Raw genomic sequence first — 15,860 nt, 5'->3', positions numbered from 1 at the left:
CCCTCCATGATTTTTCCAGGGACTGAGGTGAGGCTGACTTTTCTGTAGTTCCCTGGATTGTCCTTCCATTTTTTAAAGATGGGCACTACATTTGCCTTTTTCCAATCAACATCCTTAGATTTAAGCAGAATTCAAAATATGGTATTTAAAAACCATAAATATTGTCACCTTGTAATAGAACGTTGGTAGCCAATATTAGCGTCCTACTATGAATCTCTGAATTAGGCATGTTAAACAGTTAACCATCCCTTGGCAGTGAACTCCAACAGCAACCAGCTATGCTGGGCTGGAGCAACCCTGGCCACAAAGGGAATGGCAGCAGGATCTCATGGCCATGGCAGGACCTAAGTTAAAATGGCTAATGGCTATTGTTTAAATTGGTTAACCATTTAAACATCTCTATTAAATGTAATTTGAAATTGTCTGCTTTATAGCCTTATGTTTTTATTGCTTATAATTAAGGCTAAGATTGTGTGTTTGACTTTTTTTCAGTGCAAATCAGAGACAAGTCACAAACAAAAATTCACAAAAGCCTGTGATTTGTTCCCGATTTTCAAATAAAATAAAAGGTCTGTGACAAAATGGAGAGGGGTATACGCCCTGCTGCAGAAATGGGAGCTCTAGCCCCAGGACAGAAAATGTCATAGGAGGTCACACAAGTTGGGAAATCTGTGACTTCCATGACATAATCATAACTAGGGAGGTAAATGGTTAATTGGTAAATCTCACCTTTAACAGGCGAGGCTTATTGGTTCCAGTGAACAGGTGAGGGCTGGAGCAGCTCCCCACCCACCCTGGGCAGGGGGCTGCTCCAGCAACATGGGGCCCACTGGAGCAGCCCCTGTCTGTGGTGGGCATGGCTGGCCCTTCCTTCCCACCACAGGTTACACACTGATTCCCCAAGAGTGGGGCCAGAGCCCCTGCTGGCCCCACTCCCAGGGAGGTGGTTTTGCTGCAGCAGCTTTCTATTGCAGAGCTCACAGCTTATGTAACTGCTATGGTTTTTAGCAGTTACATAATCACATTTTCGAATGAATTTTTACATCCCTAATCATACCTTTACTTATCTCTACCAACAGACAACCTGCTGCAAAGGTGTTGTTTCCATACCCAATCAGAGCACAAAGGAGCAATTCTCATCTTATACCACATTCAAGAGACTAGCATCTGAACTGCGTCTTTCATATCTGATTTGTTCTAAGATGGTGTATTAACTAGAGACATGTATATATTAGGGAAATGTAGGAGAAATTCCCATCAGTGAGAAAAGCAAGTGCACAGACCTGATTGACAGCTACGTCTCTCTAGTATCTTCAAGCCGATAGTATACCTTCTTGACAAATGTTTTACAGAAAGACTTATTACCACTCCTTGAATTTTTGCTTTCATTTGTCTTGCCATTTCATCCTTATTTCAGTCATTGCACACAATAATTTATAGCATAGTGAAATGGGAACGCATTTAGCTGTACGAGATAGCTCAAACCATGGCAGGAAAGACTATATTTACAAACACATCAGCCCAACAGATTCAAAACGGGTTAGAAATTACCCTGGATGGCATCCCATTCAGATACACCTTTCTCAAATTATGGTAAATATTTAAAGTTCTTCTCCTGAATCTTTTGTCTGTAATTTACAAATGGCTGAAGGTAGGGATGTTAAATTTCAATTAATTAACTGAAGTCGATGGGATTTCCATCGACTATTCAATTAGTTGATAAGGACTAAAGTGCATTCCACCGATGAAATGTACGAGAGCCCCACACTGAGGCCGGGGGCCAGCAGGGAGACCCCCTCTGACTCTGAGCTCTATGCTGGTGCTTCCACTTTGAAATGTACAAGAGCCCCAGCAGGGGCTCTAGTGCATCTCACAGATTGAAACTCCACATGGAACCCAGAGCCAGAGGGGAGTCTTGTACATTTCAAAGTTGGAACGCTGCCACTGAGCCCCTGCCCTCTCCCACAGAGCTGGAGCTGAGGGAAATGGTTTTTAAGCCGGCTCTCCCCAGCACCGTCTTCCTCTCCCCCCTCTTGCTACCTCTTTCTGATAGATGCAGCAGAGGGTGGGGGGACTGACTCGTCGACTACTGTGTCAACTCTGATAAGCTTTTGCTTATCGGATAGTCGACTAGTCTATTAGTCGCTTACACCCCTAGTTTAAGGAGCTTCCCAGGGCTAATCAGGCAGATTTGCTTGGTTCTAGAAAATGAATGACAAGTTCACAAATAACAGGCTATTATTCTCAAATTGACATTCTCTAAGGTTATCTGGAAATGTTTTTTAGAACTATTTTAGAAGTGAGCTATTGAACAAAAGTATACAAGAATTGACTTACTGAAATAATAAAAGTATGTGCCAACTGTTCTCAACTCTCAACAACATTTACTCTTCTACCCTGAGGGGTCAGCTGATTTATGAAAGTAACAGGATGTCAACATGATACAGAGTCAGCAAGTGGGGGAGGTGGGAGCCGGTGCCTGTGGGGGGCCAGCTTTTAAGTCAGCTCCCCATGAGTACCGGCTCCGCTTGCTCCACCACTCCTACGCTGCTGCCTCTAATAGAGAGGCAGCAGCGCAACGGGTGAGGGGGGCAGGCAAGAGCCGATACGCAGAAGGAGCTGCCTTTCAAGCCAGCTCTCCATGCATGTCAGCTCCACAGACCCCCCTGCATCCTCCCCCCCATTGCTGCCTCCCACAGAGGCAGGGGGAGAAGGCAGGAGTTGGCTTAAAAGCCGGTTCCCTCCACTATCAGGTCCAAGGAGCCACCTGACTCGTACTCTGCCACCTCTATCAGAGGCAGCAGTGCAGAGACAGGGTAGGGGAGGCTGCTGTGGAGCAGCCTCTGTCTGCAGGGGTTCAAGCTCCCCACGGGAAGCCAGTCTTTAAATCGGCTCCCCTCATGGACAGGCTCCTGTCTGCAGGGCTGGCCTCACCATGAGGCAAACTGACGCGGCTGCCTCAGGTGCCAGTCTGGCGGGGGGAGAGGGGCACCACTAGGACCCAGAGAATTGAGACCTTTCAAAGTTTTGGCCCAAGTGAGGGGACATGGAGACGTCATTTGAGCTCCCCGCCTCACGTGTCAAAATGTTGTGGCCGGCCCTACCTGTCTGCCACCCAGCGCTGCTGCCTCTGATGGAGAGGCAGCAGCATGGGGTGGCGGTGGGGTCAGGAGAGCACTGGCTAAAATTTTGTGCGGTTACATGACTATTAAATTACACGCCATCTAACATCTCTAGAAAGTAATTGCTTTTTGCTTACACTTATTGCATCTGATATGCTGAAGTTTGAAATTTACTTACTCCTGGCCCAATATAGCCAATCCTGATACTAAAAAGTTATTTTGAAGACGCCCTACAGATTGGATTCACCAAGAACACTGATATTCTATTCAAGAGTCAAACCTGTTTTATTCCCCTCTCTAGATACAAGTCATAGATATGCTTAGAACTTCACAGTTCAGTGTTGTTTTAAACTCAGATTTTTAGCACAACTGCTATTGCTTCTATATTTGTTTCCAGGAACTGCTTTTGGAGGTAAATACTCTCTCATGTTCAAAATCAAAAAAATTTTAAGATAGAGATTATTCATTTTTGGTCACTATTGCATGTCAATGATGCTACACAATACAGAAAAAGTCTATGGTTCAGAGGTACTTTCATATTAAAAGGTTTTTCAAAAGAGTTAGAGCTTTCATCTTTATGTATTTATTCTTAAAAAGGTAAAAATGATGAAGTTGTAAGCAAAGACAACAAACAAGTGCTTTTTCGTGTTTTAAGGAAGGATGTTAATTTTTGTTGCATCTACATAGCTGAGTGGCTTAGTTTTCAAATACTGCATGCATAGAAGCATATCTAAATAATTATTTTATCCAGCATGAAAGTATATTATGTATCAAATGGTGTGTTCCTTCAGAACTGCAAATTGCAAGCTTCTAAACAAATACACAGCAAGGAAATTTTCTAATGCATTGAACAAAAGTATTCCTGGTTACACTACACACAAATTTCACAACTCTGAAAATAAAATAGTTCTCTGTTTCTTACTGACATCCGGATTTTAACCTATAATGTAATGAAATGTTTGACTGAAGTTTCATGTCACAAAGGCAGCAAAGCCAGTCAATTCAAAACACATTAATCACATACTATTCATCTTGAATTCATGGGCACACAACTTACTGAGTGTGTTCAGACATGCTGTAGTAAACCGGGCTTCCCATGTGCCCAGGGATCCAACTACAAAGGTACAGTTCCAAGATCCAAATTAAGCAAATGACATTTTGCAAGTGGAACAGCAGAATAAAGTTGAATTCTGATTTTGCAGAGGTTCTAAGCATTCAAACCTTCATAGTAAAGTTTGTGATGTACCTCTGAAAATTAGGTCCTAACTGACCTGGCTAACCCACAACAGAAATGACAGGAGAATACAATCTCCAGACTTTTTTTGCATTCAAGGGTAGATGTACATTACCCGACACAAACATGTATGTTGAGTATTAGGAAAAGTGGAACTTAATATATTGTTTAAAGTAATGAGCTATAGGATTCACACTATATATGATCAGAAGCAATTAGTGATTTTAGGCAACTCAATTTGTGTATTTAGTATTAGCCATCTTAGTTTTTCTGAAGTTGAGTCTTTTGCCCTCTTTGATATCTGAAAATCTGACCCATTTAAATCTGGGATCCAAAACCATTAGTGACTTTTGAAAATTGGCCTAAATGCAGAGAGACTCCAATTAAATTACCAGACAGTTTTGCCAGTAATAATATTCTTATTGTTAACTAAACACTGAATTCTGTTGTACAAAATACAAACAACCCACATTGCACAGAAAAACAGTTGTCAGAAAAGGTTCTTCAGGAACTTAGTATTTGTATACTTGTAGTACACTTCAAGTATTTGAAAAACAAATACTTCTTTGCAAATGAAAAGTTTCTAAACAAACATATTAACTTGGATTTCTGGTCTTTCTGGAGTATTCTAAATTCAAAGCAGCATTCAATTTTTCATTTAAATCCTTGCACTTCTGAAATTATTTGCTAATATCTTTGATCTGTGTTTCCTCTCCCATTTTGCCCCTATAGACCAGAAATTTGAGCAGGTCAATGGCCTGTAGTAACCCTTCCTATAGTGTAAAGTAACTCATCATACTACAAGTCACCTGAGGCTCAGCTAACCCTTCTTGTCCAATCACAGGGCTGAAAACCTCCAACAGTTTATTAGGGCTGCTTTTCATCAATATCAGATTGAACATTTGCCCTTCTCCCTGGCTTAACTTCCACAAAGGAAGTTAAACTACCCATCAGAATGGAATTTAACCTAGAAATTTAAATAAATAAAAGTTTACTCAACTTATGTACAAAAAGTTTGCACTACTTAAACATAAGTAGTAAACATTGGGAAACCTATAAATAAGTATTTTACCATTTAATAACTGCTGTATTTCTCAACTCAGTAGTACAGAGTTAAGAAACTGATTAAAATTAATCACCATGGCTCAAGAGTGGGGACAGGTTTTTTTGGAAAGGGGAAAGGTTCATTCAAAGTTTTGGTTTTTTTAACATTGATCTGTTCTAAATTTTGATAGTTTCTAGTTTTCAAATCTTGGCCTCAATTAAAAGCAATTAAGTTATTTTCTGCAGACTGGAAACGGAAACATGAAGATTCCTATGGCTCCAGATAGTTAAATATATTTTGTGGATGCCCAAATCTCTTGGTCAAGGTACAATAAGGGCCAGATTCCACAGAAAAATAAGTAAAAAAAAAATAACAATGATATTTAGATCTCTACACACATACAAATGGTCCAAAAGCCTAAGAGAAATTCTACAAATGTTGCACTATTATTGGGCCTCTACATTATTTTCCAAACCTATGTCAAAAGCAGAGTTCCCATAAGATTATTAACTGAAACTTTCCATTGCAAAAGCTGCACTAACAAACATATGCTTCACTATTCCTAGAGTATGGAAGGTGAATACTGTGTCAGAAAGAGGCCTTCCTCTGAACTCACCCTCTCTAGATCCATGGAGTTCTGCATTCACAGCATATCTATAGAGAGAAGTATGACAGACCTATTTGCTCCTCCATTCTAGATGCATCTTCTTCACTTCGCCCTCTAGAAATCTTAGGTTAAAATTGGTAGAACTGTGTCAAAGACATTCACAATGACAAGTTTGCTTTTACACTTACCGAAAGCTGTCACATTCAGGCTAATGTTACTCCCGCCTTCCCCCACTCTCTTGTAAGTGGTTTAAATGGCACAAGCCTGGTTACAGACTAGAGATGTTAGCTATCGGGTAACTGAATAGGGTAACAGCATTAATTCTTAGTGTTTACTTGACTATTCTATAGTCCCTGTGGCCGGCAGCCAGTGCAATCTGACCTCCCTCCTGTATCAGAGGCAACAGTGCGAGGTGACAGGCGGGAGCCGGTTGGGTGAGGGAAGCCAGTTTAAAAACCAGATCCCCTCACAAACTGGATGCCTGTCACCCCGTGTGGAGTAGCAGCAGCCCCTGTCTGCCAGGGGTCTGAACTCCCCACGGACAGAGGCTGCTGGAGAGGAGGAAGGCTGCTTCACGGTAGCAACCTCTGTCCATGGGGATCCGAGATCCCCGCAGACAGAGGTGCTCCGCCGCCCATGGAGGTGCAAAGGGGAGGGGGGGACAGGACACATGCACCGCGGAGCCAGTGCTGGGAGGAACCGGCTTTTAAGCTGGCTCCCCCCAGCACCAGCTCCTGCTCCCCTGCCTTGCTGCCTCTGATATAAAGGCAGCAGGGGAGGGGGAGAGAGAAACACGAATAGTTGAGAGGATTAACCAAGCCTAGGCTTAATTGTATACTCGACTACTCGTTTATATCCCAATTGCAGACAGTTGTCAGGAAAGGGGCCTAATCTCTAGAACGTACTTCCTCAAAGGAGTTGTTTAGAAAATATAATCAAAGCATGCTTCACAACTTATCTATTTTCCCAGATCTTTGAGGAGGAGGAGGAGAATGAAATTTCTACCAGGGTACGTGGGATTTATTTGAAGTCCACTTTGAAAGTCTTTGTCTATATGCGTAGAATGTTGTAGGTACATTTTAAACTGTGTGAAGAAAGCCAGTTAAGACACCCGACGACGATAGAAGAGTATTTTTAAATCTGTAGAAGAGAAATTTCAAAGGCCAATTTGACTTAAAGGACTCTGTTGCCATTTGGAAAGGATGTTCTTTTTAATTTTTAATTAGTGTACCAATTAAGTGAGACAACTATTTTAATAGATAAGAACTTAATTCTCTAAGATCCCCAGCTAGGATTTTCATGCACCATTCAATATGCAGAGAATCTCATGCACCTTTCCAAATGAGAACTTTACTCAAAATAAATGTTAGTTACAGTACAAAAAAGTCAAACTAATAGCTGATTACTTGTAACAAGAGTACAGAACTGCACAGTATACTATGTGATTTTTTTAAAGCACACAACATTGACTTTACCCTACTTTCAATGAAGCCATAGCAGATTTTACTATTAACATCAACTGGAGACATGTTATGCCAACACTTAAGAGTACTTGAAAATCACTCTCTTCCATCTTTTATTAACTCAAACTCCGTAAGTTAGGGTATGTCTATACTAGCTCGTTAATTCGAGCTAGGTAGGCAAATCAGACAACCAGAGTTGCAAATGAAGCCCAGGATTTAAATATCCCGTGCTTTATTTGCATGTTCCGTCAGACCACCATTTTTAAACACCCCTTAGTTCGAACGAACTGCCCGCGGCAGTTTAAAGTTAATCCGAACTAAGTCCTTAGTTCGGATTAACTGTTACACCTCATTCTATGAGGAGTAACAGTTAATCTGAACTAAAGATTTAGTTCAGATTAACTTTAAACTGCTGCGTGTAGCTGCAGGCAGTTCGTTCGAACTAAGGGGGATTTAAAAATGGCGGCTGGACGGGAACATGCAAATAAAGCCTGGGACATTTAAATCCCGGGCTTCATTTGCAACTCCGGTTGCCTGATTTGCCTACCTAGCTCGAATTAATGAGCTAGTGAAGACATACCCTTTCACAACAGCTTTGAAAAAGACATACTCTGGATGACTTTGTCCTTTCTTGTCACCTACAACACATTTACTCCTGTTTTATTTTAGCCTATGTAAATCCAGGCAATGAAAAATCCATCAAGCTGTGGAAAAAACTTCTGTTGAAGGAGGAAATAAATTAAGTTTCCAACCGTTATAGTCACAAATAAAGCCTTTTAAATATTAACTAATGTAGTGTCACCTACCTGAATTTGCAAACAGTTTCAGTTTTGCCAAGCACTAGCAGCAAGACATTACAACGATTTCTGATCAGTTTTTCTGCTGCTATTCAAAAAACCTGGGACAGTGGTGAAACTATCAAGCACCATTTCTATTCCATATCACTGCTGTTTGGCAATGCTATGAGTAGGCACAATAGTTCACCTGAGTGGGAGGAGGATAACCCCTCTTCCACACACATTTAAAAAAAACACATAGACAAGAGCAGTGGAACCCTCCTCTCTGTTATCCTCTGGCAGCAACCAAGAGCCAGATGAATGAGGTAGTAAAGACAATCTCCCTCACAGCAAACAGGAGAATCCTGAGGACAAGAAGAGATAGAGCTTCTTCTCCCTCTCAATATCTAATAAAAATGGAACTTCAAGTTTACAGAAGTCAGTGACTTATAGAGTAGGGATGTTAGCGAGTAGATGACTATTCACTTCCCCCTGCCTTGCTGCCTTGGTATGAGAGGCAGCAAGGTGTGGGAGGAAGCTGGTGCTAGGGGGAGCCAACTTAAAAGCCAGCTACCCCAGCACTGTCTCTATAGTGCCGCCTGCCTGCCCCCGCTGCCTCTATCAGAGACAGTGGGGAATGGGGAATGGGGATTGGGGAGGCTGCTGTGAAGTGGCCTCTGCCCACAGCAGGCCAAAGCTCGCTACAGGCTGAGACTGCTCTGGCAGACACCCCTGTCCACAGGGGTCCCAATGGGAGCTGGGCCCCACCATGGACAAGGGCTGTTGACGCCAAGTAGCCTCTGTTCATGGTGGCCACTGTAGTTCAAGACTGGCTGACAATCCTATTTTCATCAGAACTAACCCCCACTCACTTTCAGAAGTGTGTCTACCTTTTGCTAACGAGTTTAGTATTTTAGCAAGTAGGTGTTTGGTAAATTTTGAGGCTGAATAGGAATTATGTTTGAATCTGCATCCTTGCTAAAAAAAAAAATGTAAATGATTAATTGAATAATAGAGTGAGAGCGACTATTCAAAATCATTTTTTAATTTTGTTCAGGAAGTCATTTACGCGTAAAGATTTAGACTGTCTATATGCAATAAATTGAGTCATCCACTGGTACTTTTAGCAGCAATACTGCAACTGTTTCACACAACAAAGTGTCAATAGCCAGCAAAAGATGTCAATCGTCCTGTAAAACCACAACCTTGTATGGGTTTAGACCAGCAAATACTAACAAGACACTACAGATGAAAGGATTGCTCAGTTCATTTATGCCATAAATTTTCCTTTTCCCATTGTTAACAATAAACACTTTCACTGACATAGTTGAGTCCTGAGGACCAGGCTACATTCCACCTCATTTTCTTGTGAACATTCATAACCCTAGATATAAAAGTAGATGCCTAACTTCTGAAGATTATGATGCCCCATGCTGCTGCCTCTTCTGCATAAAAGTCGAGTGAGGAATAATGTGCGGGGCAATATATTAGTTCTGGTTACTAGACTGAAAATTTGAATTATGAGATATCAGAAATGCCAGCTTTCTGGTTAACTAAGTGCCGAATAACAGAGTTTGTACTGTAAAAAGCACCTGACTATATGCAATCAGAAGCGTCTCCTCATCTTAACGACTAATAATTATTAATTGTTCTAAAAGAATTAGAAACCTGTCACCTATTCATTATAATTAATATTTCTAGTCAAACGTGAAAGATACTTTTCAAACAGAACTATCAAAAGCATTTGTATATAAGAAGTATTTTAGTAAATGATCATACCAGATCATGTTAAAGCTAATGGATTCTGAAATCAGTATTCCATTTTACAAGGGTTAGCCAGAAATTTGACATGGGGTAAAAAAGATGTATAAGTTTCATTTGTTTATAAGCTACTCCCAATAGCTTTTTCTAAAGTCAGCCCGTTTTCCCAGACTGCTTTAAGCAGGATGAAACAAAAGACAGGACTATGCAGCACTTTAAAGACTAACAAGATGGTTTAATAGTTGACGAGCTTTCATGGGCCAGACCCACTTCCTCAGGATGGATTGTTTTAAAATAAACAACTTAAAATCACCAAGCAGGAAGTCACTTTTAAATTTGTTTTGCATTTGTACTTTTTAATTATTGTCCTTAAGAAAGGATGAGTCTCATTAGTTGGTAATAATTAAAATGCTGATTTGCAACTAAATATGGCTTTTATATAAAATTTAGTGCTATTCTGTTAGAAAATGGCAGCTGATGGCTTTCTTATTTACTTGATTAATTTTTTTGATTTGTGACTTGTGTCAAGCTATATTTGCATGGAAATCTGAAGTCAATTAAAAAAACAAAATCAGCATTTACATTTTTATTTGGTTAAAAACAATAGCATGTTTTGCATATAAAACTAATATAAAACTAATATATTTATTAGTGAATTGGCTGGATGGTTTCTAGATCCCTTCAAGATTTTTAGGACTAACAGATCTCATCCTCTCAAGACCAAGCTTTTATTCACCTATCACAAAAGAAAAACAAGCTCTTGTGCTTGTCAACTTTCACTTGGTTTCTCAACTTTGAATGAACTAATGTTGAACTAAAGTCATTGAATAAACTGAAATGAAGAAACTATTCTCTGCGTCTGCAGAACGGGCTACTGGTGTCCAAAAGTTGATTTAGCACTTCAACAAACTCTGATTCCGTATACTTAGTATGGATATGAAAATCTGTTTAGCTTGGTAAATGTGTACCTGCTAAAATTTTCAGTATGTACACATTTACATGTGAGGGGGGAGATGCATGGGGAGCCAGTTTTTAACCTGGCTTCTCATGCGTACCAGTTCCCATAGAGCTGCTTGCTCCTCTTCCCGCTGCACACTACTGCACCTGTATCAGAGGCAGCAGCACGTGGGGTGGGGCAGATGGGAGCCAGTGCTCACAGGAAGCTGGCTTTTACCTGCTCCCACTCCCGCTGCTGCCTCTGATATAGAGGCAGCAGCAGGGAGGTAGGGATGCATGAAGGTTAATTGATGATCATCTGTTAACCGTTTATTCATTTACACTGTGACATTCTTAGCACTCAGACTGTGACTTCCATTAATTCAGTGCTTTCTTAAAATCTTCAGCTAAAAAATGTACCGCTTGATATTTTTTATTTAAAAGTAAATGGCTTCATAGATTATATTAAGTTAAAGCTGTAATGTACATTGTAATTTCAAATTTAACTTTAAAAACAAATCTGTATTTCATATACATTTTAAAATTAGGTTTTTTTCTTCAGAAAAATCATTTATTGGTATCTACCCTGGCTTTATGTGTATGTTCAACCTAAACGTGGATGCATACTTTAAAAAAGTATTTCTAAGCATGTGCTCCTCCTAGTCACCATACGCGATTTGAGTGCTGCGAGTTGAGTAAGGCTGAAAAGCATGTTAAAGCTAGTCTAAGCCCTAATCTTAACCCTCTGTAAACCAGGTCCCTACCCCTAAGAAAGGAAACGCTTTAGAGCAAGCACGTTAAAGGTAAGTGGAACTCTTACACAGAGTCAAAGAGAATTATAAGAAAAATGAGTCACTTCTAATTAAGACAAAAGGAATAGATGAGAATTCAAACTCTCAATAATTCTTGCTTTGACTGACAGGTGGATGAGAGAAAAGTGGAGGGAACAGAATTAGGGTTTCAGCTATCTCTTTCTCTTCCTACAGTATTCAATTTTTCTATGTTGTTTATTATTAAATATTATTGCAGGGTTAAGGAATAAGAGCCCTTGACTACTGTTCTCCCTTAAGTCACTGGAGTGTCTTGTAACTGAAAATAATGACAACTATAGGATTTAAGTCAAAAGGAGGAACAAGAGTATGGAGACGTACATGAAAGCCATATACACATGCATAAAAAAATCCTCTCATTTTTATAGCCACTGCTCTATTTAGGTCCTACTCACAGCACAGCTCATTGTGTCACAATATATTTAGCAACTGAAAATATGCAACTGCAGAATGGTGTGTATAGACAAAATAGATGATAAGAACATTCTCCAAAGCTGGGAGGTTCTCACTGAAATATCCTACTTTCAGCTGACTTTTTCCTCTCTGCAGGATACATGGACTCAAAATTCTTCTAACCCTTAAAAGGGGGCGGGGAGAAGAGTAGAAAGTTTTACCATCCTTGCAGGTCTCATTCTTTCAATGAGAATCCTCTCCCTTAAAATTAGTCTGAAAACTTGATTTAAAATTTTCTCCCACTGAAATGTGTGTTAGAATATAAAAACACATGCACACACATAGGCAGTGAATACATAGATAAATTCACAGGCAGTTATATTGATATAGTTATACCTCTAATTATACTATCATGACAACAAATGAATGCTTCTATTCTGGAATAAGAGTGTCTTTCCCAGTTTAGTTAGCTTACACTAAAAACAATGAGTTCTGTGGCACTGTAAACATTAACAAATAAATCTGTTAGTCTTTAAGGGTATGTCTATACTTGCTTCCTCTTCTGAGAGAGGAATGCAAACCAGTGAAATTGCAAATGAAGCAGGGATTTGAATTTCCCATGCTTCATTTGCATACTCGCATCTGGGCACTATTTTGAAATACCCTATTTTGAAAAAAGAAACATTGTCTAGACACGGTTATTTTGAAAGAAAACCCTTCTTTTGAAATAACCAATATTCCTCATACAATGAGGCTTACCAGTTATTTCGAGAAAAGGGTTTTCTCTCAAAAGCGTCTTAACAGCGTTTCTTTTTTCAAAATAGGGCATTGCGAAATAGCTCCCGAACGCGATTAAGCAAACGAAGCACGGGATATTTAAATCCCGGCTTCATTTGCCATTTTGAATGTCTTCATTTGCATCCCTCTCTCGAAAGAGGGTGCAAGTGTAGACATACACTTAGGGTGTGTCTAGATTATATCCCTCTGTCCGCAGAGGGATGTAAATGAAGCACTTTGAAAGCGCAAATGAAGCCAGGATTTAAATATCCTGCACTTCATTTGCATAATCACATAATGATGCTCTTTTGAAAAAGCGCTATTTCTAAATTGAAACCACAGTCTAGATGCAGTTCTTTCAAAAATAGAAGCCTTTTTCGAAAGATCCTGTACTCCTCAAAAATGAAGTTTCAGGATCTTACAAAAAAGGTTTCTATTTTCGAAAGAACTGCGTCTAGACTGCGGTTTCAATTTTGAAATAGCACATTTTTGAAAGAGTGCCATTATGTGATTATGCAAATGAAGCATGGGATATTTAAATCCCGACTTCATTTGCACTTTCAGAGTGCCTAATTTACATCCCTCTGCAGACAGCGGGATGTAGTCTAGACACACCCTCAGATGCCAGAGGAGCCCTCTTTATTTTTGCATAAACAGTCTAACAAAACTACCCCTCCAAAACTTAGCTTACACGGCTTCCAAAAAGACAACCTGCAAAGCAGAGCACAAACCCCAATTATGACTGAAAATGGAAATATTCTAAACAAAAACAGCTCTCAACCATACTTGTAACTTTCAGCATTGCTTCACACTGACTCTACACATATTTAATGCCTCAAAATGATGTTTGGAGTGATTGTGCATGGGTTGCTTTAAAGTGGGAAATCTGTGCAGATCTGTGCAGCAAATACAGAGCTATGTGCTGCTGCTGTTGCAGCTACAGTCTGTGATGTTATGGTCTCCCCTTGTACCTTGTGGGTGGTTGTGCTGATTTATGTCTGAAGCATTATGCTGGGACTGAAAGATGTGTGGCTGTTTATACAGGTAGCAGTGGAACACTATTTCTTGTTTTTTAAGTTTTTCCAGTTACAGACTAACTTGGTCACCTCTCTGAACCACGTCATCTGTGTTAGCCTCCCTCCTCCCACCAATTAAATTAGTGGATGCAAGTGCTGCTGAGTAACGCTACATACTTGGCTGTAGCTGCCTGCACCGATGTGATCCTTAAACGCAGACTGGCTGGTGGCACGGAGACAGCTGCTCCCTGGGTAGGAATGTGCTACCGGCAGCACTTTCTTAGTTGTACGTTCGGAAAGGAGCTGTTTCTGCAGCCAACTGCTACCTCTCGCCATACCACCGGCTGGCACGGGCAAGCAGCAGAGAGATGCCCGACCGTGGGGTGGGTCTGAGCCCGGGCAGCTCCGGCCGCTGCTCCCCGCTGACGCCAGGGGCACCCGCGCAACAGCCCCGCAGAGCGCGGCACCCTGACCCCAAACCAGGCGCTGGCCCGAGCAACTGAACAGACGTTTCCATCCCTCCCCCGCGCTTTGGGCCACTGCGGCGACACACGGAGGCGCAAACCGACCAACCCCCCCGGTACAGGGGCCACCCCCGCACGGACCCAGCGCCCACTCGCCCAGCCCCGGATGGGGGGCGCCGCTCCTGCCCGTCAGCGCCCCCCAGGTCGCGGGGCCGAGAGGCGGGATGACGCACCCAGAGAGCCGCCTCCGACCAGCACGGCGCCGGCCAGCGCCCCGGCCGAGGCGCCGCAGATGTGGCGGGCGCCGCGGATGAGGTGCGGCGCGCGCTCCTGCAGGCAGGTGGCCGCCCCGATGTGATAGACGCCCAGGAAGCCGCAGCCGGCGAAGGAGACGCTCCAGCCGCGCTCGCGGTCAAACATCCCTGCGCGCGCGCGGCCAGGGGCTGGGCTGGACCGGAGCGCGGACGAGGCAGCGGCCCGAGCGCGCGGATCACAATGACGGGCTGAGGCGCCCGAGCCGGCCGGTTACTTAAAAGGGACCTCGCGACAGCCGGGGAGCGGCAGGGACGGCACCAGGCGCCTGAGCCAATCAGCGGCGATATGCAAATGAAAACACTTCCCCCTCCCACCGCCTCCAGCCAACGTGGAGAGGGAAAGACGCTAGTCGGAGCACGCGCGCTGCTTTCCCCACCCGCCGGAGCTCCCGGGCGGGCGGGGCTTTCCCGGGGGACGCGGCTGTCTGGTGTCTGCTCGCCCTGTGTCAGCCCGACCCGCTGCCTCCTGCCCCCCCCCCCCCCCCCAGCGCCTCCCGCTTCCACCCACGCGCGTCTGCTGCTCTCGCTCCCTGCAGCCGCCAGCCCCGGGACTCTGCAGCCTCCCACACCCTGTGTGGGTAACTTTCTAACCCCACACAAACCCCAGCATCTTGCCCAGGCTCCTGTCCCTGCTCACTCCATCCCTTCTCCCTGGGCCTACCCCTAGGTTGCCAGATGATTTCAACAAAAATACCAGACACGCTTGACATTCCATCACAATCTACATTGCATCTTATTTAGAAAATACCAGACATTTCTATTTTCTCAATTTGTTTCCCGAACAGAACGCTCAACTACTGGACTGTCTAGTTCAAAACCAGACATTTGGCAACCCTACCTATCCCCACTTTCAGCCACCCGGGAGCCAGGTGTGCAGGCTCTGGGGTAGGGGTGGGGAGCTTAGAGTGCAGAAGGAAAGGGTTGGGGTGCAGGAGGATGTGAGGGGCTGGGGACTGCATACCTGCAGCAGCTCCTGGAAACAGTTGTCATGTCTTTCTCCTATCTTGCTGCTACATAAGGAACTGTACTGTGTAAACTCATAAATTTTACCCCCTCCTTCAGTGTGAAGAGAAAGGTGCAATAGTCTTTTGCCCCCACGTTATGATTCTCTCACACTGATTT

At 42.7% G+C, this 15,860-nt stretch overlaps 1 protein-coding gene across 2 annotated transcripts in view; it reads right to left on the bottom strand.

The window, feature by feature from the left end:
- Positions 1 to 14,987, bottom strand: part of LOC102443833 (patatin-like phospholipase domain-containing protein 2) — a 47,544-nt gene extending 32,557 nt beyond the window's left edge. Inside the window, exon 1 of one of the 2 annotated variants that reach the window (XM_075899599.2) lies at positions 14,658 to 14,987. In XM_075899599.2, the coding sequence (XP_075755714.2) occupies positions 14,658 to 14,844 (187 nt within the window). In that variant the 5' untranslated portion in view covers positions 14,845 to 14,987. The remainder of the gene's footprint in view (positions 1 to 14,657) is intronic. The other variant, XM_075899594.2, reaches the window with a different exon arrangement.
- Between the last annotated feature and the right edge of the window lie 873 nt (positions 14,988 to 15,860).

This window comes from Pelodiscus sinensis, chromosome 1 (assembly GCF_052426305.1).
Source record: "Pelodiscus sinensis isolate ZL-2025 chromosome 1, ASM5242630v1, whole genome shotgun sequence".
NCBI classification, from domain to species: domain Eukaryota; kingdom Metazoa; phylum Chordata; order Testudines; family Trionychidae; genus Pelodiscus; species Pelodiscus sinensis.
Note: the sequence above shows the minus strand (reverse complement) of the source record. Positions and strands in the feature narration are given on the sequence as shown.